General features: G+C 41.0%; 2 protein-coding genes, 1 long non-coding RNA gene and 1 other non-coding gene across 4 annotated transcripts in view; 1 reads left to right on the forward strand and 3 right to left on the reverse strand.

The window, feature by feature from the left end:
- The window catches only part of AGO4 (argonaute RISC component 4), a 36,849-nt gene extending 36,410 nt beyond the window's left edge, over positions 1 to 439 (reverse strand). Inside the window, exon 1 of the mRNA XM_043461929.1 lies at positions 240 to 439. Within this exon, the coding sequence (XP_043317864.1) occupies positions 240 to 258 (19 nt within the window). The 5' untranslated portion in view covers positions 259 to 439. The remainder of the gene's footprint in view (positions 1 to 239) is intronic.
- On the forward strand, positions 1 to 25,713 carry LOC122437235. Its single transcript, XR_006268198.1, has 4 exons — positions 1 to 138; positions 15,212 to 15,403; positions 17,620 to 17,726; positions 25,578 to 25,713. It is a non-coding gene; the product is annotated as an uncharacterized LOC122437235 (long non-coding RNA).
- Positions 11,638 to 11,772, reverse strand: LOC122437500. Its single transcript, XR_006268314.1, has one exon. It is a non-coding gene; the product is annotated as a small nucleolar RNA SNORA70 (small nucleolar RNA).
- Positions 18,163 to 18,470, reverse strand: LOC122437234 (40S ribosomal protein S27-like). The gene has a single exon (XM_043461930.1). It carries the CDS (start codon positions 18,420 to 18,422, stop codon positions 18,168 to 18,170), a length of 255 nt encoding a protein of 84 aa, XP_043317865.1. The 5' UTR covers positions 18,423 to 18,470; the 3' UTR covers positions 18,163 to 18,167.
- Positions 25,714 to 27,297: the final 1,584 nt, after the last annotated feature.

Here is a 27,297-nt window from a genome sequence, read left to right on the forward strand (position 1 = left end):
CTAGAGACCTGGCTCATCTCTCCAGGCTGGGGCGCGGAACCCGTCCCCCTCGCCCGCCCCCCGAGGCCGGGGTCAGCTCCCTCCGCCTTGTGCAGTGGGGCACGGCCCCGTCCCCCCAGGCCTGACGGCCCAACCCAGGTACGCACGAGCCGATCCGGGCCACCGGGAGCGGCCAGCCCTCCCACTCGCCCAGGCTTCCAGGGGTCCGGTCTGGGTCCCGGCTCGAGCGCGCTCCTCACCCGGTCCCAGCGCTTCCATGGCGGCGGCGGGGGCCGCCTCGCCCCGGTCCCCGGCGCCTCCCGCTCCGGGCCCCGCCGCCGCCGCCGCCGCGTAACGCTTGATCTCCGGAATATTGGCGCTCGGGGTGCGCCGCGGAGACGCGGGCACTGGGCAAGGGGCGGCGGCGGCGCCCGGCCCGGGGACAGGGACCGGGCTCCCGCGGCTCTTCCGGCCTCAGCGACAACAAAAACAATCCCCGCCGCAGCCGCGGCTGCCAGCGGGAGCGGGAGCCAGCGCGCGCGCCCGCCGGGCGGGGAGGGGGCGCGGGGCGCGGGGCGCGCGCGGCCCGGGGTCCCGGCTCGCGGAGGGGGCGTGCGAGGCCCGGGACGCCAGGTCCACCCAGCCCGGCGTGGGGCAGGGGCGGGGTGGGGAGGGCGCGGGGGCGCGCCCGAGGAGGGCAGAGCCCCGAGGACTCGTCGGGGGCGCGCGCGCCCGCCCGCACGGCCTTGTGGCCCCGGGCGGCCTTCTCCCGCGGGGCTCCGGGGGTGCCTACGCGCTATCCACCCAGAGTCTCCCAACACCCGGTGGCCGGAGGAAGGTCGCCATTCCAGACTCCGCTGACCAGGACACAGCTCTCCGCTTCCGTCGGTGGAAAGTGTCTTGAGATTCACGTCGGACACCTCTCCTCCTTCCTCCCACCTCGGACCACTTCATTCTCTTCTGTCTCTTCTTTCTCCACTGTCCTGGGACTGAGAACACCGGGGTCACACGGACGCAGCATTTTCTTTCCATTTCTTCATCCGAGAGTGTACTCCTAGGTGCCCTTCCCTACCCTTGTAGCCGAAAGTACCACGGGAATGGACTATGATAATGATGCATTCTCTCTTTGTCCCCTCTGCTCAGCAAGTCACCAGTCACTTCAGAGAGAAAAGTTTTGCTTTCTTGGATGACTTCACGGTAGCAGCCAAGAGTCAAAGCAGCAATTCCTAGCTTCACAGTCAGCCCAGTAGATCCAGCATCCTTGGGACTTTTAGTTGGGACTTTGAGTTGGAGAACATAGGACAAAAATAGTTTCTAGTCTTGAGAATAAGGCAGCTCTCAGCCACCAGTTAAAAAGGTACAATGTTTATATCTTGTACTCGTTTGCTAAAGCTGCCGTTACAAAGTATCAAGGACTGAGTGTTTTAAACAACCAAAAGTAATTTTATTACAGTTATAGAGGCTAAACGTCCAAGATCCATTGGTTTCTTCTGAGAGCTCGCTCTTGTGCATATAGATGACGTCTTCTCCCTGTGCTTTCTCATGGTTTTTCCTGTGTATACAGTCTGTGTCCAAATGTCCTCTTCTTGTAAGGACGTCAGTCACACTGAATTAAGGCACACCTTACAGATTTCATTTTACTTTAATTACCTCTCTCTCTAAAGACCCTCTCTCCAAATACAGTGAATTCGGAAGTAATGCAACTTGGATTTTAACGGTGTGTGAATTCTTTGGGGACACAATCCATCCTATAACATGTGTAGTGAGATAGTCATTTGAGCATCTACAATGTGCAGCCATAGAGCCAAGAAATTTTTGTATGATAAAAATGATTAAAAAAAAATATTCGGGGCACCCTATGGCTAGGCACTGTGTTATGGGCTTCACATGTCATTTAGTCTTCTCAACCATCTGTAAGGTAGGTATTGTTAAGGAAAGTATTTGTACAGATGAGGAAACTGCCCCTCAGGAAAGCTAAGAAAGTCAGGCTCTGCAGTACATGATACAGCTGGGAAGCATGGAAAAAAGTGTAGTTCTAAATCCTGAATTCTAGTGCTGGCTGATTCCATCCCTGGTTGGCTATAGAACTGAGACTTTTAATCAAGTCACTGGACTCTAGTCTGTTGATAGCATGCTCCAAGTTCTTTTCATAGCACCATGCTGCTTCTCTGTTAGGCCAGATTTTAACTGGAAACTATGACAGGGGACAGAAAGTTTGAAGGGGTATAAGTACTCACTAAATGAACAGACTAGTAGCCAGTTAAGAGGATAATGAAAACCGACTAAAGGTCAAGCCTTGAGTTAAACCTAATAGCCACCTCCCTTCTCAACTCCAGGCTAAATTCTTCCCTTCAGGAAGCCACCACCAGGCTGGTGGCTTCCAGCCTGGTTTGAGACTGACATTCCCCCTCTCACTCCCTAACAAATTTCCCCCCATATTCTATTTGGTATGCTGAACAGAACATAGCTCATTTCCTGTACTGAAAATAGCCTCAGAAACCTCAGAGTATGAAATGTACTTGGGCCATAGTCTGGACCGCAGTGCCTCAGTCCCTCAGTCTCTCACCCCTGTCATTCTTGACTGCCGTGAGGATCTACATTCTTACCAAACTCACTCCCTTTTAGGCAACTATTGCCCTCTTTCCTAAGACCCTTCTGACTGAACCCCCAAAACCAAAGCTCTATAGTCAATAAACTCCCCTAAACCTCAGTATGTTTGACAAGCCCTCCCTCCACTTCCTGCTGTGGCTGACAAGAAGCCGTGCCCCAGAATACCACTTCCCCCTCAGCTCTCTCTGATGGTGCCTGCTCACTCCACACCACACACATTTACAGGACAGGGTGGGGGACGAGTATAGAATTGACAATCTATTTGCCACCTCCCCAATTTTCCCCGCCCCCCCCACCCGCCCCGCGTGTCACCAAAACTTGAATTGTCATTCTCATGTTAAAACTACTTACCATCTTTATCAGACTCCTACTACAGGGTTTCCCTTGGTAGTATAGTTAACTCAGCTCTTGGTCTTATGTCTCGATTCGGGACTGGTTCCCGTTACATTATAAATCCTTGAGAGCAGGACTTATGCCTTGTTCGGGTATTTGGCTTTGTGTTTCTGTTGCCTAACGTGTTGTTGTGTTGTTGTGAAAGTTGCTTAGTCGTGTCCGACTCTTTGCGACCCCATGAACTGTCCATGAAATTCTCCAGGCCAGAATACTGGAGTGGGTAAGCCATTCCATTCTCCAGGGGATTTTCCCAACCCAGAGATCGAACCCAGGTCTCCCACGTTGCAGGCAGATTCTTTACCATCTGAGCCACTGCCTAACATGTTACTTAGCACCAAATGCCTGTTTGGGGAAATGTATAGAATAAATGAATGAATGAACAAGTAACGTGTAAACTGTGGGAGCTAGAAATGGTCTGGCAGAGAAGCTTTGGTGGAAAGTTCTGGGTGAATTCACAGCTTCTCCAGAAAGCAGACTTTCCAATCTGAGTTCACATTCTAGTTCCACAGCATACTAGCTCTAAGAACCTGGGACAAGCCCCTTCACCTACTGCTGAAGGATGTTGTGAGGAAGAAGTTAAACCATAGATGTGCATGTTCCTGGGTGTCTGTAGCAGAATGAGTGCCCAGTAGTAACCAATTCTCCTTGCCCTCCTTTCCCATAGCTAAAAGCTGCTCCCGTGCTGCTGTCTTGCTGTCCCTTAAGAGACAGTGAGCTTATGACCTCAGGTCCGTCCTAGAGAGGGGAGCAGAGCATATTTACACATCCTGTGTCTGAGCCATCTGAGGACAGGGACTTGGCGAACCCATCTGAGAGTGAGAGCCAGAACACACTCAGTGAAGGTTTATGAATGGCACTGGACTTCTTAAATGTATCAACGCTCCCCCCTGAGACCAGATGCTGCCAGAGGGAGCCTTGCTAGTGGACACTGTGCCAGATGGCAGAGCTCCAGCCACCCATGCCGCTTGTGACACTCCAACCCTGGTCTGGGCTGCTGGTCTCTGGTGGTGTTTTGGCTTCCCAGCCTCTCCTCATTCAATCTTTCCACAAGTCTAGAGCTTAGAAGTTGAGGAGGAACTTCTCTGCAGTCGATCAATTGGGCTAGGGGCTTTCACTTTTCTTGAGTTGGGGACCCCTTGTTCAAGGAAAATTCTTAAGCAGGAGCTGGAGTATAGCCACTCTGTCTGAGGACAGAGACCTGTGTTGCACGCTACTGAACTAGGCTAGCTGGCCAAGACACACTGCCTGGTATCTCCACAGAATTTCTGCCCACCTGCTCCTACTCCATCGGCAGCCTTGGTCTTCTGCATTTTTAAAAATTGAGATATATTTCGTATAGAATAAAATTCACCATTTTAAAGTGTAAAATGCAGTGGTTTTTAGTGTATTCACAAAGTTGTGCCATCATCCCTACCATCTGATTTCAGAACATGTTCATCACCCCAACAGAATGCTTTAGCAGTCACTCCCCTCAGTCCCTGGCAAACACTCATTTATTTTCTGCCCTTATGGATTTGCCTATTCTGGATATGTCATATAAATGGAATCATACAATATGAGGTCTTTTAAATCCAATTTCTTTCACTTAGCATAGTGTTTCCGAAGTTCATCCTTTATCAAATATATGATTGTAAAACTTTTCTTCCATATTGTAGGATGTCATTTCACTTATTTGTTGTTTTTTTGTTGTTGTTTTTTCCCACGCCATCCAACTTGAGGGATTTTAGTTATGCTACCAGGGATTGAACTAGGGCCCTGGGCAATGAAATCATGGAGGCCTAACCACTGGACTGCCAGGGAATTCCCCATTTCACTTTCTTTATGGTGTCCTTTGAAACACAAAAGGTTTTAATTTAAAAGTCCAATTTTTCTTTGATTGCTTGTGCTTCTTTGTCATCATATCTAAGAAACCTAATTCAAGGTTATGAAGTCTTATTTCTAACTTGTTAAGAGTTTTATAATTTTAGCTCTTACAGTTCTTTGATCTATTTTGAGTTAACTGATGTATAGGATGTGAGGTAAATATTCAGATTCATTCCTTTGCTTGTGGATACCAAGTTATCCAGCCCCATTTGTTGAAGACTATTCTTTCTCGCAATGAATCGTCTAGCATCCTTGTCAAAATTAATTGATTGCCTGTAAGGGTTTATTTCTGGACTGTCAATTCCATTCCATCAATCTTATGTCTATTGTTATGCTATTGTAACACTGTCTTGATTGTAGCTTTGTAATAAGTTTTGAAATCAGAAAGTCTAAGTCTTCCTATTTTTTTTTTTTTCTATGATAAACACTTTTTTGCTCATGAGTCTATGAATTGACTTACAGGCTCTGCAGATCTGGGCTGGGCTTAGTGGGGCTCACTTACAGGTCTGGTCAACTATAGTCCAGCAGGGGGGTTTTACTAATGTTGGTGATTTCTCTCACTGTCTGGTGCCTGGCCGGGAGAACTCAGCTGACTGGTCTCTGCTCTGTGTGACCTCTCACTATACAGCAGCCTAGCCTGGCCATGTTTTCAGGGAGCCCTTTCCAAACAGAGTTCCGAGAGAGCAAATGGAAGTCCCTGAGTCTTCTTGAAACCTCTGCTTAAGACTGGAACCCCATCTAAGTCCTTCAACTTTGTTCTTTTTCAAGATTGTTTTGGCTATTCTGAGCCTCTTGCATTTCCATGTGAATTTTAGGATCAACTTGTCCATTTGCATGCATGCACACAAAAAAAGGCAGTTGACTTTTCATAGGGATTGCATTTAATCTGTAAATCAATCTGAGGAGTACTGCCATCTTAACAGTATTGAATATTTCAATCCATGAACACAGGCTATCTTCCCATTTATTTAGGTCTTTAATTTCTTTCAATAATGTTTTATAATTTTCAGGGTACAAACCTTACATTTCATTGGTTAAATTTTTTCCCAAGTATTTTATTTTTTTGGAGGGGTGCTATTGTAAATGGAATTGTTTTCTTAATTCCATTTTTCAGTTTTTCATTGCTCATGTATAGAAATACAACAGATTTTGTATATTAATCTTGTGTCCACAACTTTACTGAATTTGCTCATTACTTCTAACAGCCTTGTATGTGTGTGTATATATTTTTTTTAACTGTTTTCTATATATAAGATCATGCTATCTGCAGATAGAGATTGGTTTTACTTCTTTTCCGATATGCAGACCTTTTTTTTTTTAAATTGTTGCAGCACAAGAACTCCAGAGCATGTGGGCTTAGTAGTCTTGGCACTCAGACTTAGTTGCCCCCATGGCACGTGGGACTTAGTTCCCTGACCAGGGATTGAACCCATGCCCCCTGCATTGGAAGGTGGATTCTTAACCACTGGACCACCAGGGAAGTCCCCATGCTTTTTCTTTTATATTCTTGCCTAATTGCTCTGAGTAGAACCTCCAGTACAATATTGAAGAGAAATGGCCCTTTTGTTCTGTTTTACAGGCAGCTTTCTACTTGTTCATGGTTTAAGGGCAAGGAATAGAGAGACTTGGCAACTATATTTGATCTCCCCATCTCTGTCAATTAGATGCCTTAGCTAGCAAGGAAGGTAATGCATGAGGCTTTGACAAACAAATCAATTAATATGTTTGCTTTTGCTTTCAGCCTTTATTTCTACTACACTTTTTAACAGGATGATTGACTTTTATTTCTCTTTAAGACAAAGTTAAAAGGATGAATTGGGGCATTCCCTAATTCATAAACCTGGCCTCAAATTCCAGTTCTATATAGTAATTCTCAAAATTCAGTTATATAGACCATGTGACATTGGTAAGTCACCTCGCCTCTCTGCACTTCAGCTTTCCTCATCTGTAAAATGGATACTTTATGGGTTATTGAGAGAATCAAAGAAGATAATGAGTGGAAAGCACTTTGCGTAGTGCTGGCACTTAGGTTGGGCTCAAAAAATGCCCATTCCCTTTGATTTCTGAACAAGCATCCTTCATCTATAGGTTGGGGAAAAGATCTATTTTTTAACAGATTTTTTTCTAATACCCAGAGTGGTCCAAAGAAGGAAGGGTTCTCATGAAATAGTGAGCTCCAGGCTTTGGGGGAGCATGTTTGTTCAAGCGTGTCCATGCTTTGTTCAAGCGTGTTTGAGATGATGAAAAGATAAGAGTTTATTCAGTTTTGTGAAAATATTTATCGACATGCGTTATTTAGTTTTCTCAATAACTATTTATTGAATACTTGCCATGTGTCAGACCCTGTTGTGGGTCATGGGAATACAGGGGTGAGCCAGAGAAGCAGGATTCCTGTCCTTACAGAGTCCACAGTCTGGAAGTGAGACTAACAAGAAAAAGAAAACAAACCAAAACTAATGAATAGATAATTACAAATTGTGATGAGAGTTGTAGAATAAATTAACACAATAAGATTGAGTACCTAGGAGAGGCAAGTTTAGAAAAGTTGGGAAGGGATAGCCTTTCTGATATAGTGACATTTGAGCTGACAACTAGTGGTGGTTTTAAAACGTGGCTGCAAAGTCTTTTAAAATGTCACTCATTAAGAGGTGGGTCTATGTCCCCTATCTTTGTTTTGGCTGCACCGGATCTTCCTTGCTGTGAACTGACTCTTCTCTAGTTGTGGCTTGCCGGCTTAGTTGTCCTGGAGGATGTGGGATCTTAGTTCTCCAATCAGGGCCTAAACCTGCGTCCCTTGCATTGTAAGGTGGATTCTTAACCACTGGTCCACCAGGGAAGTCCCTATGCCCCCTCTCTTTGAATATAAGTGGGCTTATGACCAGTCTGACCAACAAAGACCTGCAGAATTGATGCCACATGACTTCCATGGCTAAGTTACAAAAGGTCATGCAGTTTTTCCTTGCTTGCTGGCACTTTCTTTCTGGGAGCCCAGAGCTGCCCTGTAACTCTGACTACGCTGAGGCCACCGCTTTGGAGAGGCCATGTGTAGATGCTCCAGCTGACTGTCCTAGCTAAGACCAGCTTTCTGGCTATTTCTGCCAGACAAATGAGTAAAAAGCCTCCAGATGATTCCAACCACCAGCCATTTGAGTCACCCCCATCTATTTGAGTCTTGCTAGCTAAGACTCCAGGCATTGCAGAGCAGAGACAAACCATTTCCACTATCATTTTCTGAATCCCTGACCAACAGAATCCATGAGCAAAATAAAATGGTTGTTAATTTTTTTATTGATATATAATTGACATACATTATATCAGTTTCAAGTATATAACATAATGACTTGATATTTGTCTACATTGCAAAATGATTACCCCAGTAAGTCTTGTTAACATTTGTCACATATAATAAACATTGTTTTCCTTGTGATGAGAACTTTTAAGATTTACCCTCTTAACAATTTTAAAATATGCAATTATTAACTATAGTCAACATGTACATTATATCCCCAGGATGTATTTATTTTATAATTGGAAGTTTGTACCTTATATATATATATATATAATTTTTTATTCATTTTTGCTAGGCAGGATCTTAGTTCCTGGCTCAGGTATCAAACTCATGCCCCTGCAGTGGAAGTGCAGATACCTAACCTCTGGACTGCCAGAGAATTCGTAGAAGTTAATAGTTTTTGACTCTCTTCACCCGTTTTTCCCATCCCCAGCTCCTGCCTCTAGCAAACATCAATCTGTTCTCTTTATCTATGACTTTTGTCTTTTTTTTTTATATTTCACATATAAGTGAGATCATAAGATCTGTCTGACTTACTTCACTTAGCATGGTGCCCTCAAGATTCCATCCATGTTGTCACAAATGGCAAGATCTCCTTCTTTTTTGTGAGCTGAATAATATTCCATTGTATATCTGTATGTATATACGTTATATATATGCACATTATATATGCATGCTGCTGCTTAGTTGCTTCAGCCATGTCTGACTCTGTACAACCCTGTGGACTGCAGCCCGTCAGGCTCCTCTGTCCAGGGAATTCTCTAGGCAAGAGTACTGGAGTGGGTTGATATATATATATATATATCAATCACATTTTCTTTATCCATTCATTCACTGATGAGGACTTAGTTTGCTTCCATGTCTTGACTATTACAAGTAATGCTGCAATGAATCTGGGAGAGTGAATGTATCTTTTGGAATGTTTTTGTCTCCTTGGATAAATAACCAGAAGTGGAATTTCTGGACCATATGGTATTTCAATTTTTAATTTTTTGAGGAAACTCTATATTGTCTTCCATAGTGGTTATACCAATTTATATGCCCAGCAACCATGCACAAGGATTCTCTTTTATCCACGTCCTTGCCAGAACTTGCTATAAAATAGTTGTTTCTTTATGCCACTAGTTTTGGGAATAATTTGATATCCTGAAATAGATAGCCATAACCATGCTATTATTATTATTATAACCATGCTATCTTTCTGTAATGTGATAAAAAGTATCTACCAAAGGTGAACATTACTTGTGGTGGGAGTTCCCCATAAGGGGATGCCCACACTATGACCCCCCATGAAGGAAATCATCCAGAGCTAAATAAGTATGTAAGTATTATATACAGATGTAGTCTATTAAATTAAATAACTTATATTAAATACAGATGTATCCTGTAAAGTTGAACATATTACTGTAATATGCACAAGCTGTGTTACCCATGCAAGGAACAGGTATAAAGAGTTACTGGAAAAGTATTTGGGCAGCAACTTAGTCTCCAGGAGACCCACCTCATATCAATTGTTAACACATTGTCCCCTAGTCAGGACATTTCTATGGGACCAAGAGAGGTCAGCTATAGAATCTCTTCCATGATGTCTGCTGTCTGCTGAATGAAGCTATTCCAAGTAAACAATTTGTTTAAATAATACATTCAAGCTTCTGTTAATTGACAGTCCATGCCCAAAATTATCTCTTAGAAGAAAAATGGTGAACCGCAAGCCTCACTAAAATAAAGGACAAGAAAACATGCCAATTAACACCTCTGCTAGTTAACATCATATTGGAGTACCTTACTATTACTGTGTGTGTGTTTATCACTCAGTCGTGTCTGACTCTTTGCAACTCCATGAACTGCAGCCCACCAGGCTCCTCTGTCCACGGGATTCTCCAGACAAGAATAGTGGAGTGGGTTGCCATTCCCTTCTCCAGGGGATCTTCCAGACCCAGGGATCAAACCCAGGTCTACTGCATTGCAGGCAGATTCTTTACCATCTGAGCTACCAGGGAAGCCCCAACTATTACTGAGAGACTAGGAAAAAGAATGGAAGAAAGGTACAAACATTATTTGAAAATGAAAGATTTTTCATTTGAAAGTTAAAAATCTAGATTTTGAAATCAAGATTTGAAATAGAAAATATAAGTGAACCACCAAAAAAATTATTAGAATGGATGAGTGTTAATAAAATAATTGTGTATAATATTACTGTAGAGAAATCAATAGCTTTCCTATATAGACTAGTGATAAAGTATTAGAATTTGTCATGGAAAAGAATCAATTCACAGCTGCTGCAAAACCTATGACGAACCAAGAAGTAAACTCAGAAAGAAATGTGAAAGTTCTATATGAATAAAATTACAAAGTTTTACTCTAAGACATAAAAGAAGTTCCAAACATATAAAGTCATATGGGAGATTGCTTAAAGATGTCATTTCTACTCAAAGTTATCTATTTTTTTTTAATGAAATGTGTCAGGTTGACAAAAAACAAGGCAGAATAGCCAAAAATGTTGACCAAGTAGGAGGAGGGATTTATCCTCATGCTTGTGCTCATGCTCAGTCATGTCTGACCCTTTGCGACCCTATGGACTGTAGCCTGCAGGCTCCTCTGTCCATGGGATTTTCTAGGCAACAATACCGGAGTAGGTTGCCATTTCCTACTCCAGGAGATCTTCAGGACTTACCCTATTAGATATCAAAATGTGCTACGAAGCTATAATTATTAAAATAGAATATTATTGGCCCAAGAAAAGATTAACATTAAAAAGCAAACAAACAAACAAAAAAACAGAATACAAGGTCCAACACCAGCTATATCCCCCTTCATCTATCTATTTCTCTTGGAATTTAGTGCATTAAAAAGAAGCTATTTCAAATTGGAGGGGAAATTAATGTCTACAACAAATGTTGAGACAACTGTCTATCCATTTGGGAATAATAATATGTTCCAACCATTTATCATGCCATATGCAAAACTAAATTTCAATTTGATTAAAATAGATAAACTATAAAAACAAAGTAATAGTGGATAAGATAGACTATTTCCAAGTTGTGAGAGGGAGTGTAGGAAAGGCATTCTTTATTTTTTAATTTTTTTGACAGGAAATAGCATTTATTGGTGAGCGTGATTAAGGAGGGGACAGCGCTGATGCTCATGAGTGCAGGGCCCACCATTTGTCCAGGGGACCACGATTAGGGATGTATTTGACCCCACAGCCATCCAGGATGAGTCGCTTTTCTGCCACCATGTTCTCAAATTCATCTGCACTGAACTTGGTAAATCCCCACTTCTTGGAGATGTGGATCTTCTGACGGCCAGGGAACTTGAACTTGGCCCGGCAGAGGGCTTCAATCACATGCTCCTTGTCCTGCAGCTTGGTGCGGATGGACATTATGACCTGGACAATGTGGACCCTGGCCACTGTGCCCTGGGGCTTTCCAAAGGCACCGCGCATACCTGTCTGGAGTCTAGATTGGGAAACAGGAGGCCAGTCATGAATGGCCACTAGGAAGAGTTGTCTCCAGGTTCCCTTAGGGCTACCTGTACAGGCAACAGGCTGCATACACTACCAAGGAGGCTGTTGTTTGCAGCCATTGCACACTGGGCCCCCATGGGGAAAAGAGCACAGTCGGCTTAATTGGCTGCAAAGGAAAGGCATTCTTAATGATACATCAAATTTAGAAACTACATGGAACTTCCCTGGTGGTCCAGTAGCTAAGATTCTGCACCTCCAAAGCAAGGGCCATGGGTTTGATCCCTGGTTAGGGAACAAAGATCCCACATTGTTGTGAGGCAGACCCAAATTTAAAAAAAAAATTTTAAATAAAGTAACAGGAATTTTAAAAATTTTACTAGACTAATTCATGTTGAGGTTTGACAGAAAACAGCAAAATTCTGTAAAGCAACTATCCTTCAATAAAAAATAAATTAAAAAGAAATTTAGAAACCACAAAGAAAAAGACTGATAGATTTAATTACATGAAAAATTAAAACTCACTAAACCACCATAAAACTAATTATAAAGAGTTCCTACAAATTCATAAGTAGAAAATTGGCAATTCACAGAAGAAACACAAATGCTAACAAACATGAAAAAAGTTGTGCAATCCTGAGCAATCAGAAAAGCAGAGAACAAATTGAGCTTTTTTATTATTTTTTAAATAAGCTATTTTTAAAATACAGTGCTTGAAAAATATTTTTGTATGGATTAAATCCAGTTGGTAAGAGTGAGGGAAATGAATACTCTCAAACAGCACTGGTGGGATTGTAAAGTAGGATAACTGTCTTGGAAAATAGTGTGTCAGTGTCTATCAAAAATTTAATTGTGAAAAAAAAAATTTAATTGTGCCTCCCTTCAAATCCTTAATTCCATTCTTGGTCTCTCTTCTTGAGAAACTTGAACTTCTGTACACACATAACAAGGGTGTTTGTTCATTATAGCTTTGATTACAATAGGGAAAAATAGAAATGACCTTAGCATTCATCAAAGGAATGGTTTAAAAAGTAAATTACATTCACATTATGAAATAATAAGTAAAATGTATGAGGTGCTTCTATATGTACTGACATAGAAGGAGCTGTGAACTACACTGTTAAATTGAAAAAAAATCCAGTTGTAGAGTAAGATGCACAATGATATTGTATATCGAAATATAAAACGTATAGCTCCCTTTAGCTATCTCCCTGTTCCCTCAAAGAGGTGACTATTTTTAATATTCTATATGTATAATCCCTAATCTTTTCTGTGCATTTATAGTTGCACAGATACAAGTCTGCACCATATGATCTCACACAGACATGCACAGAGGAAAGACTATGTAAACTGATACAGCAAAACCACCATGTAAAGATGGAGGACTGGAGTGTTGCATCCATAAGCCAAAGAACACTGAAGATTGTCCACAAACCACCTGAAGCTAGGAGGAGGCAATGACGGATTTCCCCTACAGGTTTCAGAGGGAGCATAGCCCTGAATAATGATACATTTCAATTGTTTTAATCACCCAGTTTTTGGCATTTTGTTATAATTGCTCTAGGAAACTAAAATAGGGAGAAAAGGTGGAAATAGGGAGACCAAGAAGTGAGCTGTTGCGATGATCCAGGTGAATGTTGCTGGTGGCTTAGGTCAAGGTGGTAGCTGTGGATTCTGAATATGTTTTGAAGACAGGATTTGCTAATGGACCGGGTATAGGGTTAAAAAAAGAGAGAGAGAGAGGGAAGCATTATGGGTAATTCTTAAGTTTCAGTGCTGTTAATGTCCCAGGTGTCCGAATTTTTGTGCCTGAGTGCAGAAGGAAAGCCATTCTAACAATTCCTACCTTAGACCGGAAGTGCTGGAAATTAACCCCACCTAGGGGAAGCCCTCAACCAGTGATTCTCAGGAGCTGATATATAAATACAGAATATCCTTCTCAGATGGGATAATTCTGACACACGTGTTTGACGCTATTTCCCACAAGATTAAACTTCAGTCAATCAGTGGCAGCTGGTTTACCAACACATCTTTATTGGCTGCTTTCTCTTCCATGCATCCCTAGTCTCCTACTAGTGACCATTGCTTCTTCTTTAAAATAAACTATTTGTACTTGACTCTTTATCTCAGCATCTGCTTTTGGGGAAACCTGTACTAATACACAAGATTTTCAGCTTCAGCAGTTGGAAAGGTATTTATTAATATATATTAATTAATAAATGATGTTTATGAAGATGGAGAAGACTTTGGCAGGTACAGATTCTTGGAGAGGGGAAGATCAGTAGAACATTTTGAACACAATAATTCTGAGGTGCTTGTTAGGTCACCAAGTGGAGAGGTTGAATAGGCTTAGAGTGGAGTCAGGGGACAGATTGGTTTAGAGATATACATTTGGGAATCAACAATATACAGATAAAGAAAGCAATGAGGCTGGATGAGATCACTAAAGAAGTTACTGTAGATGGAGAAGAAAAGAGGTCCTGGAATTAGTAGGGTCTTGGGCACTGTAACATTTAAAGCTCAGGAAAATGAGGAAGATCCTGCAAAGGAACTTGAGAAGGGATGGCCAGTGAAGTTGGAGGAAAAGAAGAATGCATGAAATCTCAGAAACTAAGGGAAGCAAGTGTTGTTGGTTCCTTCTTGTTTAGTTGCTTTCATTTATTTTGGAGTTTTTTTTTTTTTTTCTCAAATATCCAGGGGTCATATTTTGTCCGTTTACATCAAACAATCAGGTATTAAAATGCTGATTTGAATCCTGTATCCATGTATGGGTTTTGTCATTTGGTAGCTTTCACAGCAGAAGCTAAACTCCAGGTCATTTCTCTGAGCCTGTTCAGTTTCTCCAGAGAAGAATTCCTTATTTTCAAGCCTATGGAGGAAATAGCCTAGTCACCCAAATAAGGAGACTGTGGGGGTAGGGGTGGGGTGAAAGTGGACAGAGAAGTGTGTGGTTTCTTCATTCAGTATGTAGACTTTCAATGACTCTCCCTTTTTCTAGTAAGGCACCTTTCTGTTTCAATTGCTCCACAGGCTAAGCCTCCAGATTCCTGGCAGGGAGAAATAGACTTCTGACAGGTACAAGGTGGTAGAAGGGATCTGAAGGCTAATGGATCCCTACAGAGACTTTCATCTAATCTTTTCATCCTGAACCCATTCTTCTCCCTGGGTCTTTCTTCCCAAGTAGCTAGGTCCTCTGGTACTTGAGCTCAGCTGGAGTTCTGTGGCAGGAAACGGCTTGCTTCTCATTAGTACCAGCTCTGTAGACACTCGGTATGCAGTTTTCTCAGCCCTGCTAATTTTTCCACTTGGCTTTCCAGCTTCTCATCCTCTCATGTCTCCTCTCCCACTCTTTTTATCCTTGTGTGTTTATTTTGGTCTTATTCACTTGCTTTCATTTTTGTGGGGCTCCAAGAAGAAGTAGAAGAGATAAGCACAATGTGTTCAACCTACCATTTTTCCTTCTCAGCAACAGTATTTTGAGGTCATCAAATGTACAGCAATTTTCTAGGCCCTGGGGCCAGAATTTCATGAGTTCTTCCCTGGAGAAGCCACATTCCTTCACTTCTAAGTGCCTCTGCTCTTCCAGAGTACCTCTTGTTTTCTTTTTCCCATAGGCTAGAACTGAGCCAGAAGTATTTTTGCCTGGTCAATTCATCTGTTTTCCAGTTAACTGACCGTGGAGGCATATCCTACTTGCCAAGGAGCCAACTCAGGATGACTCCTCCCCTTTGTCCATTCTTCTATGTCCATGATATTCACACAGGAGGAATACATATGTGCAACTCTACTAAGTCTGGAAAGTGATAGTAAGTAATGAAAGGGAATCTCTAAGTTATATGGGGAAAATATTTAGAAACTTTGGGCTGAGAGTATTATATGGAATGGTTGGGGGTAATTTGGGCCATAAATTTTACTTTGTATCATTATCCACAAATCCTCGTGTTTCCGAATCTGCTGAAGTTAGTACTAGTAATAACTGGAAAATTTCTATATGCTTGTTATAAGTCAGTAATATTCTAAGTGCTGATTTATTAACTTATAAAAAACCGTTATATATTAGCTACATGATTCTCAACAACCCAATGAGGTAGGTACTACCATTATCTCCAGTTTACCACTAAAGAAACTAAAGCACACAAAGGTTATATAAAAGGCTAAGGTGAAGAAACTGAATCTAGGCATTCAAACTCCAGAGCTCAGATGTTTAACCACTAGCCTATGCTGCCTCTTATCTTAGGACTAGATCACATTTTGCTTTCTTTAACTCATTAGATGAAAATTTTAAGATACCAAGTCTCAGAAACCAATCAAAATTTTTTCCATACTATTTATTTATTATTATATTTAAGACAGAGATCACATCTTGATGATATCCTCAGTGATTTTAGCCTTCTGTTTCAATTGGGATTCTTTAACCACCTGAATAATCCTGGCCCCCAAAGTTGGTCTTGCTTCCCTGTAGTTGGAGCCAGTGATGGCATGGATGTGTGCAATCTTACAACAGTCTTTGAGTACTTGAGCACTTGGTTTGGGTTGCAGTTCCAGCAAGAATGAGGGGTCATTCTGATCATTTTCATTATTTTCTTAGGGTCAGAGTAGGTGAGTGAGCTCATACTAAAATTCAGTTTCAATTTCCTTTTTTCTTATTTGAGATATAAAAGAAAAAAATATTTTCTTCATCTATTTATGGATGCACCCACTAGGGGAGGAGGAAGGATGAGCAGCGCTACTACAGACTCAACCAAAGATTCTACAGTCATTTTGCAAAAGCTGGAAGCGAGGAAGTGGGATAGAAAGAGATCTCTTGAGGAACAGAAAACCAGGCATGAAACCAGACGTCCAGTAACCTCCAAATCTAGCACTTAAACTGTAAAGTAGAGGAGATCTCCCATGTTTCAGAAAGCTGAGAACTGGCTTAAAGCACAAAGAGTTTACTAGAATATTGTTGATGTCCAGAGTCCAAATCTTGCTAAAGGAAAAGCCCTGATCCACCTTCAAAACATTTGAAATCAGAAGTAAACTGAGTCTAAGTAGAGCTGCCACAAACCTGAGACCCAGCTCAACTCTCAAGGTTAGACTGACTGATTTCCCCTACATTAGTGACCTGACAAAAACAGGTTTGCCCTTTTTAATTTGTGTTGGTTTCTACAGTCCTTTTGCACAAAAACATATAATTAAAAATTATGAGATACATAATGAACCAAAAAGTGGCCCATGGTCAAGAGTGGGAATAGTGCTAGAAGCAAATGAAGTGATAATTCAGATTTTAAATAATCAGACAAGGACTTTAAAATAGTTATAATCAATATGTAAATGTTCTAGTGGAAAGGTGGATAAAATGCATGAACAGATGGAGAATTTTTAGTAGAAAGGTGGAAACTCTAAAAAAAAGAACCAAATGTAAGTGCTGGAAATGAAAAATAAGATGTAAAAAATGAAGAATGTTTTTTGATAGGTTTAACAGCTGACCAAACGTAGCAGAGGAAGGAATCAGATGCCTGAAGACAGGTCAGTACATATCCAAACTAAAATACAAACAGGGAAAAAAGAAGAGCAAAATGTATATCTCAGCCCAAGGACTGAAACAAAATTAAACGTTCTAACATATGTGTAAGTGGGGTTCCAGATAAAGAGGAGAGAGAAAATAACAAAAACAAAAAAGTACTTGAGGGGACAATAGCTGAGATTTTTCTAAAATAGATGAAAGAGAAAATGTGTAGATCCAAGTTTAGCAATCCTAAGCAGGATAAATGCATACAAAACCACACCTACACATATCCTACTCAAATGACTAAAAACCAAAAATAATGATAACATCTTAAAAGAAAACAGAAGCAGAAAAAGACATATTCATATCAGGGAGTAAAGATATAAAGAAGGGATGACTTACCAGAAATGAAGGCCAGAAGACAATGGGTGACATCAAAATATTAAAAACAGAAACCAAAAATATCCTTCAAAAATGAAGATGAAATAAAAATATTTATTTGCAGGTAGATAAAGCTGAAATAATTTGTTTCAGACAGACCTGCATTACAAGAAATGCTGAAAGAAGTTCTAGAAGCTGATGGGAAATGATACCAGATAAAAATTCAGATCTGCAGGAAGAAATGAAGAGAATCAGAAATGGTAAATATCTAGATATAGAGGATTTTTTCAAAAATAATATATAATTTTATTTATATATAATATTTTTAATTTTTAAAGCTTCTAAGAATTGATTTTTAGAGCAGTTGCATATTCACAGCAAAATTGAAGGGTAGGTACAGAAATTTCCCATGTACCCCTGCTTTCATACACGCATAGTCTCCCCCGTTATCCGCATCCCCTCCAGAGTGATACATTTGTCACAATTGATGAACCTACATCATTATTGCCCAGAGTCCCTGCTTTAGTTAAAGTTCACTCTTGCTGTTGTACATTTTATGAGTTTGGACAAAAGTATCCATTATTATGGTATCATATATTTTCACAGCTCTAAAAACATATATTTTCACTGGATTTATTTATTTATTTATCCAAAACTTGTTTATTGGGATGGTTTCCTGTTCATCCTGATTCAGGGTGCTTTTAGTGCTCCTTCCATCTGAAAGAGCATCCTTCTGTAAGCCTTGCTTTTCCTCCTGTAGGCTGGCAGAGGACAGTAGAGCAGCCAACACACAAAACTACTGTTTGTGCATGGCTAAAGATGGTGGTGATTTTATAGCATCCTGGGCATTTTACATCCATGAAATAGGAATTGGGGCTCTGCACCAGGCGCTTCTTCTTGTGTTTCCTCTTCTCCTCTTCTGGAGAGGGATGAAGAAGATCCTTTGCGAGAGGCATGTTCTCGTGAGGAGGTCGTCACTGCTGGAAAGGGTGGATTTATTTTTTATTGCTCTAGTCAAGGCTATGGTGTTTCCAGTGGTCATGTATGGATGTGAGAGTTGGACTATAAAGAAAGCTGAGCGCCAAAGAATTGATGCTTTTGAACTGTGGTGTTGGAGAAGACTCTTGAGAGTCCCTTGGACTGCAAGGAGATCCAACCAGTCCATCCTAAAGGAGATCAGTCCTGGGTGTTCATTGGAGGGACTGATGTTGAAGCTGAAACTCCAATACTTTGGCCACCTGATGCGAAGAGCTGGCTCATTTGAAAAGACCCTGATGCTGGGAAAAACTGAAGGCAGGAGGAGAAGGGGGCGACAGAGGATGAGAAGGTTGGATGGTATCACCGACTTGATGGACATGAGTTTGAATAAGCTCCAGGAGTTGGTGATGGACAGGGAGGCCTGGCATGCCTGCATGCCTGGCATGGGGTTGCAAAGAGTCAGACATGACTGAGCGACTGAACTGAACTGAAAATCATAATATCAGTATTTTGAAATCATCTGTATTGTTGTGTGTATCAGCATTTCTTTCCTTTTTATTGCTAGGTGCAATACATTGTATGAATATATCATGTGAATATAACAGTTTATTTAGCCATTCCTCTGTTGATGGATACTTGAGCTATTTCAAGTTTCAATTCAGTTCAGTTCAGTCACTCGGTCAGTGGAATTATTAAGTAATTTTTTTTTTTTAAAGAAACTACTTGGTTTTTTTTTCCAAAGTGGTTGTGCCATTTTACATTCCCATCAACAGTGTATGAGAGCTCCAATTGCTTCATGTCCTTGCCAATGTTTGTTGGTTGTTAGTCCTTTTTTATTTTTGCCATTCTGGTTGATATGTCGTGGTAGATCACTGTGGTTTTAATTTGCACTTCCCTGATCAATTATTTTGAACTTTTTCATGTGATTATTGACAATTAATATATCTACTTTTGTGAAGTTTATGTTAAATATTTGCCTAGTTTTAAATCTTTTTTTGGGTTTCATTACTGATAGGTAGTTCTGTATATACTCTGAATTCAAGTCTTTAGTCATATACATGTAAAGTACCTTTGAGGAATATTTTTTGCTGCTCTCTGACTTGCCTAATTCATTGTTTAATAAGTGTCTCTTGAGCAAAGTTTTAAATTTTGATGAAATGTAATTTTCAAGGTTTTCATTTGTAACTACTTCTTTCTGTGATCTAAGAAGATGACTAGGTTTTTGTTTGTTGGATGTTTTAAAAAGGGGGGGCGGGGAGAAAACATCTCTATTGTTTGCTTCCTAAAGAGTCTGAATTAGCTTTTTCATGTGTCTAAAGCAGAGATTTTCAACCTTATATTTTGTGTGCTAAGGATTCCTTTGGCACCCTGGTAAAGGCTATGAACCTTTTTTTGGAAAGTTTTCAGCACCTTGGTTTTAATATGCCTAGATGTCCTTTCTTCATGCTATTTGGGCTTGGAATACATTAAGGCTTTTAGGTCTGTGTGTTTATATATATATATATGTATATATGTATATATATATACACACACACACACATATATAATATTTATATGTATATATGTATATATATATACATACACACATATATAATATTTATATAAGTATATTATGTGGGTATAATACACATTGTGGGATTTATAAATATGCAACAATTCAAAGGACAATGATTCAAAGTATACTATTGCAAGATTTCTTATGCTATTCGTAAAATAGTACAATATCATTTGAAGGTAGATTGTGTTAAGTTAGAAATGCATATTGGAGCTTCACTGGTGACTCAGTGGTAAGGAATCCGCCTGCCAGTGCAAGAGTCATGAGTTCAATTCCTGATCCGAGAAGATTGCACACGCCAAAGAGCAACTAAGTCCGTGTGCCACAACTATCGTGCCAGCACTCTAGAGCCCAGGAGCTGCAACTACTGAGCCCGTGTCTCACAACTATTGAAGCCTGCACACCCTAGACCCCATGCTCTGCAACAAGAGAAGCCGCAGCAATGAGAAGCCCGAGCACCTCAACCAGAGAGTAGCCCCTGCTCACCTCAACTAGAGAAAAGCTCGTGCAGCAAAGGAGGCTCAACACAGCCAAAAATAAATAAATAAAATTATTTTAAAAAAATTTTTAAAAAGCATGTTTAAAGAAGTATAGCAATCAGTAGAGGAAATACATGGGATAGTTCACCCAAGAAAAAGCAGGAAATGAGGAACAAATGAGACCAAGAGGAAACAAATACCAGGATGATAGACTTCCAAGAACATAATAATTATATTAAATATAAATGGATCAAGCACTCCAATTTTTAAAATTTGCCATACCGAAAAAAAAAAAAATTAGCAAGCTAGGAATTCCCTGGTGGTCCAGTGGTTAGGACTTAGCCCTCTCACTGCAGAGGGCTTGGGTTCAATTCCTGGTGGACACTAAGGTTCCACAAGCCACTCGGCACGGCCAACAAACAATAACAACAAAGCAAGGATGTCTAAATAAAGGCACTTTCAGTTCAGCTCAGTCACTCAGTTGTGTCTGACTCTTTGCGCCCCCATGAACCACAGCACACCAGGCCTCCCTGTCCATCACCGACTCCCCGGAGTCCACCCAAAACCATGTCCATTTTGTCGGTGATGCCATCTAACCATCTCATCCTCTGTCATCCCCTTCTCCTCCTGCCCCCAATCTTTCCCAGAGTCAGGGTCTTTTCGAACGAGTCAGCTCTTCGCAGCAGCTGGCCAAAGTATTGGAGTTTCAGCTTCAACATCAGTCCCTCCAATGAACACCCAGGACTGATCTCCTTTAGGATGGACTGGTTGGATCTCCTTGCAGTCCAAGGGACTCTCAAGAGTCTTCTCCAACACCGCATTTCAAAAGCATCAATTCTTTGGCACTCAGCTTTCTTTACAGTCCAACTTTCACATCCATACATGACTGCTGGAAAAACCATAGCCTTGACTAGATGTACCTTTGTTGACAAAGTAATGTCTCTGCTTTTTAATATGCTATGTAGGTTGGTCATAACTTTCCTTTCAAGGAGCAAGTGTCTTTTAATCTCATGGCTTCAATCGTATTTGTATTTGTTCATCTTTTTCTCTTGATTCAAACCTGCAACTTTCTTGTAAGAAAAGGCAGAGGGGATGTGTTAGCCAAATCCTGATTAATGATCATAATGTGTAAGTCTCATTTGTTTCCATATGAAGAAAAAATTATAGCATTGCTGTGCTGGACATCTCATTTGGTGATTTAGTTAAGTGTTACTGGTAGTATCTGGGCTTATTAATCAAATACATATCCTTATATTGGGAACTTATATCTAATAGCCTCCTAAAAGCTTGGAATTTCTAACAGAGTTGCTATCTGACTTTTAATAAGATATCAAGGTGAAGCGTGTGTAAATACAAGAAAGAAACATCCTGGAGTTGTGGGAAAAGCACTGGACTTGGAATTAGAGGGACTAGTGTCATATCCTAGCTATGCTGTTAATTAACTATGTGATCCTGCGTAATAAGTCCTCTTTCCTTCTCTAGGTCTTAGTTTCTATCTATAAAAATAGGGATAATAATAATAATACAAGCATTGTAGGTTTTTTTGTTGAGTAAACAATGCACAAAAGGGTCCAGTGCCTGGCACATCAGTTCTTTCTAAAAAATAGTAGTTGAATCTAATATCACAATATTTGGAGAGTTAGTGGTAGTTGAAAGGGGAGAAGCTAAAGCATTAATAGACAGAAAGAGAATACTTACTAGAAACTCTTTGAAAGCGGACATCTTTTTTTTAAAACTTTTTATTTTGTATTGGGGTATAGCCTATTAACAATGTTGTGATAATTTCAGGTAAACAATGAAGAAACTCAGCCATATATGTATCCATTCTCCCCTAAACTCCCCTCCAGGCTGCCACATAACATTGAGCAGAGTTCCATGTGCTATACAGTAGGTCCTTGTTGGTTACCCATTTTAAATACAGCAGAGTGTCCATGTCCATCCCAAACTCCCTAACTATACCATCCCTCTATCCTTTTCCCTGGCAGCCATAAATTTATTATCTAAGTCTGTGGTCTGAAAGCAGACATCTTCTTTATTTCTTTGTCATCTCTGTGCTTTGAGTAAGACTAACTGCTCTGTTTAGCAAAAATTTGCTTATTTAAAATGATCTTGTCAAGCAAGAAGAACAAGAGAATTCTAGCAAATTATAGCCCCCCCCCCTTTCTTTTGGCTGTGCCATGCAGCTTATGGGATTTTAGTTCCCCAACCAGGGACAGAACATGCACCCTTGGCCAGTGAAAGTGCAGAGTCCTAACCACTGGACAGCCAGGAATTTCTAGCCCCAATTTTACGTCTAATGTTTGGTGACTTATTTAACTTATATGCAGAGTACATCATGAGAAACGCTGGGCTGGAGGAAGCACAAGCTGGAATCAAGATTGCCAGGAGAAATATCAATAACCTCAGATATGCAGATGACATCACCCTTATGGCAGAAAGTGAAGAGGAACTAAAAAGCCTCTTGATGAAAGTGAAAGAGGAGAGTGAAAGTTGGCTTACAGCTCAACATTCAGAAAACTAAGATCATGGCATCTGGTCCCATCACTTCATGGCAATTAGATGGGAAACAGTGGAAACAGTGGCTGACTTTATTTTTCTGGGCTCCAAAATCACTGCAGATAGTGATTGCAGCCATGAAATTAAAAGACGCTTACTCCTTGGAAGGAAAGTTATGATCAACCTAGACAGCATATTAAAAAGCAGAGACATTACTTTGCCAACAAAGGTCTGTCTAGTCAAGGTTATGGTTTTTCCAATGGTCATGTATGGATGTGAGAGTTGGATTATAAAGAAAGCTGAGCACAGAATCGATGCTTTTGAACTGTGGTGTTGGAGAAGACTCTTGAGAGTCCCTTGAACTGTGAGGAAATCCAACCAGTCCATCCTAAAGGAGGTTAGTCCTGGGTGTTTATTGGAAGGACTGATGTTGAAGCTGAAACTCCAATACTTTTGCCACCTGATGCGAAGAGCTGACTCATTGGAAAAGACCCTGACGCTGGCAAAGATTGAGGGCAGGAGGACGACAGAGGACCAGATGGTTGGATGGCATCACTGACTCAATGGACATGGGTTTGGTGATGGACAGGGAGGCCTGGTGTGCTGCGGTTCATGGGGTTGCAAAGAGTCAGACGTGACTGAGCGACTGAACTAAACTGAACTGAACTTTGGTGACAGGCAAGCGGTTAAGCACTTGTTTTAGGCTTAGACTAGTCTTTCTGAAGTTATTCTATCATTCCACTCCATGGTTTAATGCTGGTGAAAGGAATTAGTGTTTATTTAATGCCTACCACGTGCCAGTCAGTGAGTTAGTGGTCTTACTATATACTATCTCATTTTAATGGAGTTTGTTTGGGCAAAATTGAACCTGAGAAAAAAGAAGTGACTTCCCCACAGTTACATGGCCAATAAGTGGCAGGGCCAGCCTGTGAACAAAGAAGGATCTCTCTGCTGCCAGAGTCTGGGCTTGCTCCGTGGCACCATGTCTCACCTCTGGCTCTGGCCACACCTGGGCTATATGACAGTCTCCTCACTGGTGCTATTGTTTCTCTTCCCAATCTAGTCTCCTGATGGCAACAAGCTGAACTTCCTAAAACCCTGCATGGTCTTCCTTCACTCAACATTTGTTGGCTTCTCTTTGGTACAGTGGGGTTTTGTTTGGCGTTTCACGGTGGATGAATCAATTTGCAATGTGACCTTAGGCAAATCATCTGTCACAAACTGATCCAAGCCAACCAGCTCATTTATTAATTTTATTATATTAAGGAACATTTCTTTATTAATTGTTGAGTGGCATTTAGGATTGTTGTTATTGCAGGGGTGAGGGGCAGATGTCAGTAGCCTCCAACAGTGAGAGATGGGCCATATGTTCTTTCTCAAAACCTTACTACCAAGTGGTGTGTTACAATGAAATCAAGTCTCAGATGGAAATCTGCCACATGCTTAAAATATTTCTTAACAGGCAGGAAAAACCAGTCATACAACTTGCAAGCTCAGTGAGGTCCCAGCTCTTGATCTTTTTAGATATTTTGCCAAGTACCTTGCATGAAAGATTAACTGTAAGTAAATAAGACAACATTCTATCAGCAGGATCCTTCACTAATGGGGAGAAAGAGACAAACTAGGTCCTAGCCCATAACATCACTCTGCAGAAGCTAGTTGCTGGGATTACTAGATTCTTATATGTTGGTCAAGCAAGGGTGGAGGTGCCTATGTAACACAGTATATGCATGCATGCTCAGTCGCTTCAGTCATGTCTGATTCTTCGCAACCTTATGGACTGTAGCCTGCCAGGCTCCCCTGTCCATGGGATTTCCCAGGCAAGAATACTGGAGGGGGTTGCCATGCCCTCCTCCAGGGGCTCTCCCTGATCCAGGGGTCAAACCTGTGTTGCCTGTATTGCAGGTGGATTCTTTACCTACTGAGCCACCTGGGAAGCCCATATAATACAATGCTTCTAGCCAAATCACTTGACATCATTTATTTCACCCATGAAAAAAACATTTAACCCTATTTAACAGTCTTCTAATGTTGATTAAGGATAAAGATAGTTGAAGTTCTTAGTGTAAACTGCTACTGGAATATGGACTATTGATTAGAATTTCAGATACTAACTAATCATTCCAATGTTTTCTTCTAGGAAGTTTAAGGTTTCATGTCTTATGATCAAGTTTTTGATTCATTTTGAATTAACTTTTTATGTAAGATAGTGGACCAGTTTTGTTCTTTTGCATGGGTGTCCAGTTTTACCAACACCATTTATTGAAGAGACTGTCCTTTCCCCATTGTGTATTTGCAGATCCTTTGTTGTAAATTAATTGACCATGCATGTGTGGGTTTATTTCTGGGCTTATCATTCCATTTCAATGATCTAAATGTCTGTTTTTAATGGCAATAACATACAGTTTTGATTGTCATAGCTTTGTATTATAGTTTGAAATCAGAAAGTGTGATGCCTTAAGCTTTTTTCTTCTTTCTCAAGAGTGCTTTGGCTATTTGGGGTCCACCCTGTAATTCCTTAAGTCCTTTATTTTTTTTCCAAAACCCTTATCACTTTCTGACATTATATATGTATTTACTTATTTGTTATTATCTATCTTCAGCTATAAGAATATAATCTCCATAAGACAAGAAACTGCAGCCATGAAATTAAGAGACACTTGCTCCTTGGAAGAAAAGCTATGATGAACATAGACAGCGTATTAAAAAGCAGAGACATTACTTTGCCAACAAAGGTCCATCTAGTCAAGGCTATGGTTTTTCCAGTAGTCATGTATGGATGTGAGAGTTGGACTATAATGAAAGCTGAGCACCAAAGAATTGATGCCTTTGAACTGTGGTTTGGAGAAGACTCTTGAGAGTCCCTTGGACTGCAAGGAGATCCAACTAGTCAATCCTAAAGGAAATCAGTCCTGAATATTCACTGGAAGGATAGATGCTGAAGTTGAAACTCCAATACTTTGGTCACCTGATGAGAAGAGCTGACTCATTGGAAAAGACCCCGAGGCTGGGAAAAATTGAAGGTGGGAGAAGGGGATGACAGAGGATGAGATGGTTGGATGGCATCACCAATTCAATGGACATGAGTTTGAATAAGCTCCGGGAGTTGATGATGGACAGGGAAGCCTGGCATGCTGCTGTCCATGGGGTCGCAGAGTCAGACATGACTGAGCAACTGAACTGAACTGACACTCTCTATGCCTGACCTATGGTAAAAGCTTGTTTTATCTTCTGCTGTATAGCAAACCATACTAAAATGTAGTGACTTGTTTATTTGCCTATTATTCTGTAATTTTGCTGGACTTTAGTTGGTCACTTCTTCTGTTTATCTAACCTTTGGTCACTCACATGGTTGCATTCATCTGGAAGTTCCATGGTACTGGGTGGCCCAAGATGGCAAATCTAGTGGTTAGCTGTTTGCTGAAGTTCCTCAATTCTCCTCTGTGTGGCACATAACAAGATATCGTGTGTTTCTTAAATAGTGGCAGCAATGTTCTAAGACAGGGGTCCCCAAAGCCCCAGGCCACAGGCTGGTACTGATTTGTGGCCTGTTAGGAAGTAGGCCACACAGCAGGAGGTAAGTGGAGGCCCAGTGTGTGAAGATTTATCTGTATTTACCGCTGCTCCCCATCACTCACATTACTACGTGAGCGCCACCTCCAGTCAGATTAGTGGTTGCAGTAGATTCTCATTGGAGTGCAAACCCTACTGTGAACTGCACATGTGAGGGAGCTAGGTTGCATGCTGCTTATGAGAATCTAATGCCTAATGAGCTGAAGCGAAGCTGAGACAGTGATGCTAGCATTTGGAGCAGCTGCAAATGAAGATTATCATCAGGTCCCACTGATGCTGCATTATGGTGAGTTGTATAATTATTTCATTATATATCACAATGTAATGTTGGATAGTAAGGAGATCCAACCAGTCAATCCTAAGGGAAATCAACTCTGAATATTCATTGGAAGGACTGATGCTGAAGCTGAAGCTCCAATACTTTGGCCACCTGATGCGAAGAGCTGACTCACTGGAAAAGACTCTGTTGCTGGAAAAGATTGAGGGCAGGAGAGGCAGGCGACAGAGATAAGACGGTTGGATGGCATCACTGACCCAATAGACATGAGTCTCAGCAAACTCTGGAAGATAGTGAAGGACAAGGAAGCCTAGCATGCTGCAGTCCATGGGGTCACAAACAGTTGGACATGGCTTAGCGACTAAACAACAATAATAATAGAAATAAAGTACACAATATACGTAATACACTTGAATAATCTCAAAACCGTCCCTGCCCCCATCTATGGAAAAATGTCTTCCACAAAACCATTC

The sequence above is a fragment of the Cervus canadensis genome, chromosome 2 (assembly GCF_019320065.1).
Source record: "Cervus canadensis isolate Bull #8, Minnesota chromosome 2, ASM1932006v1, whole genome shotgun sequence".
Classification (NCBI taxonomy): Eukaryota; Metazoa; Chordata; class Mammalia; order Artiodactyla; family Cervidae; genus Cervus; species Cervus canadensis.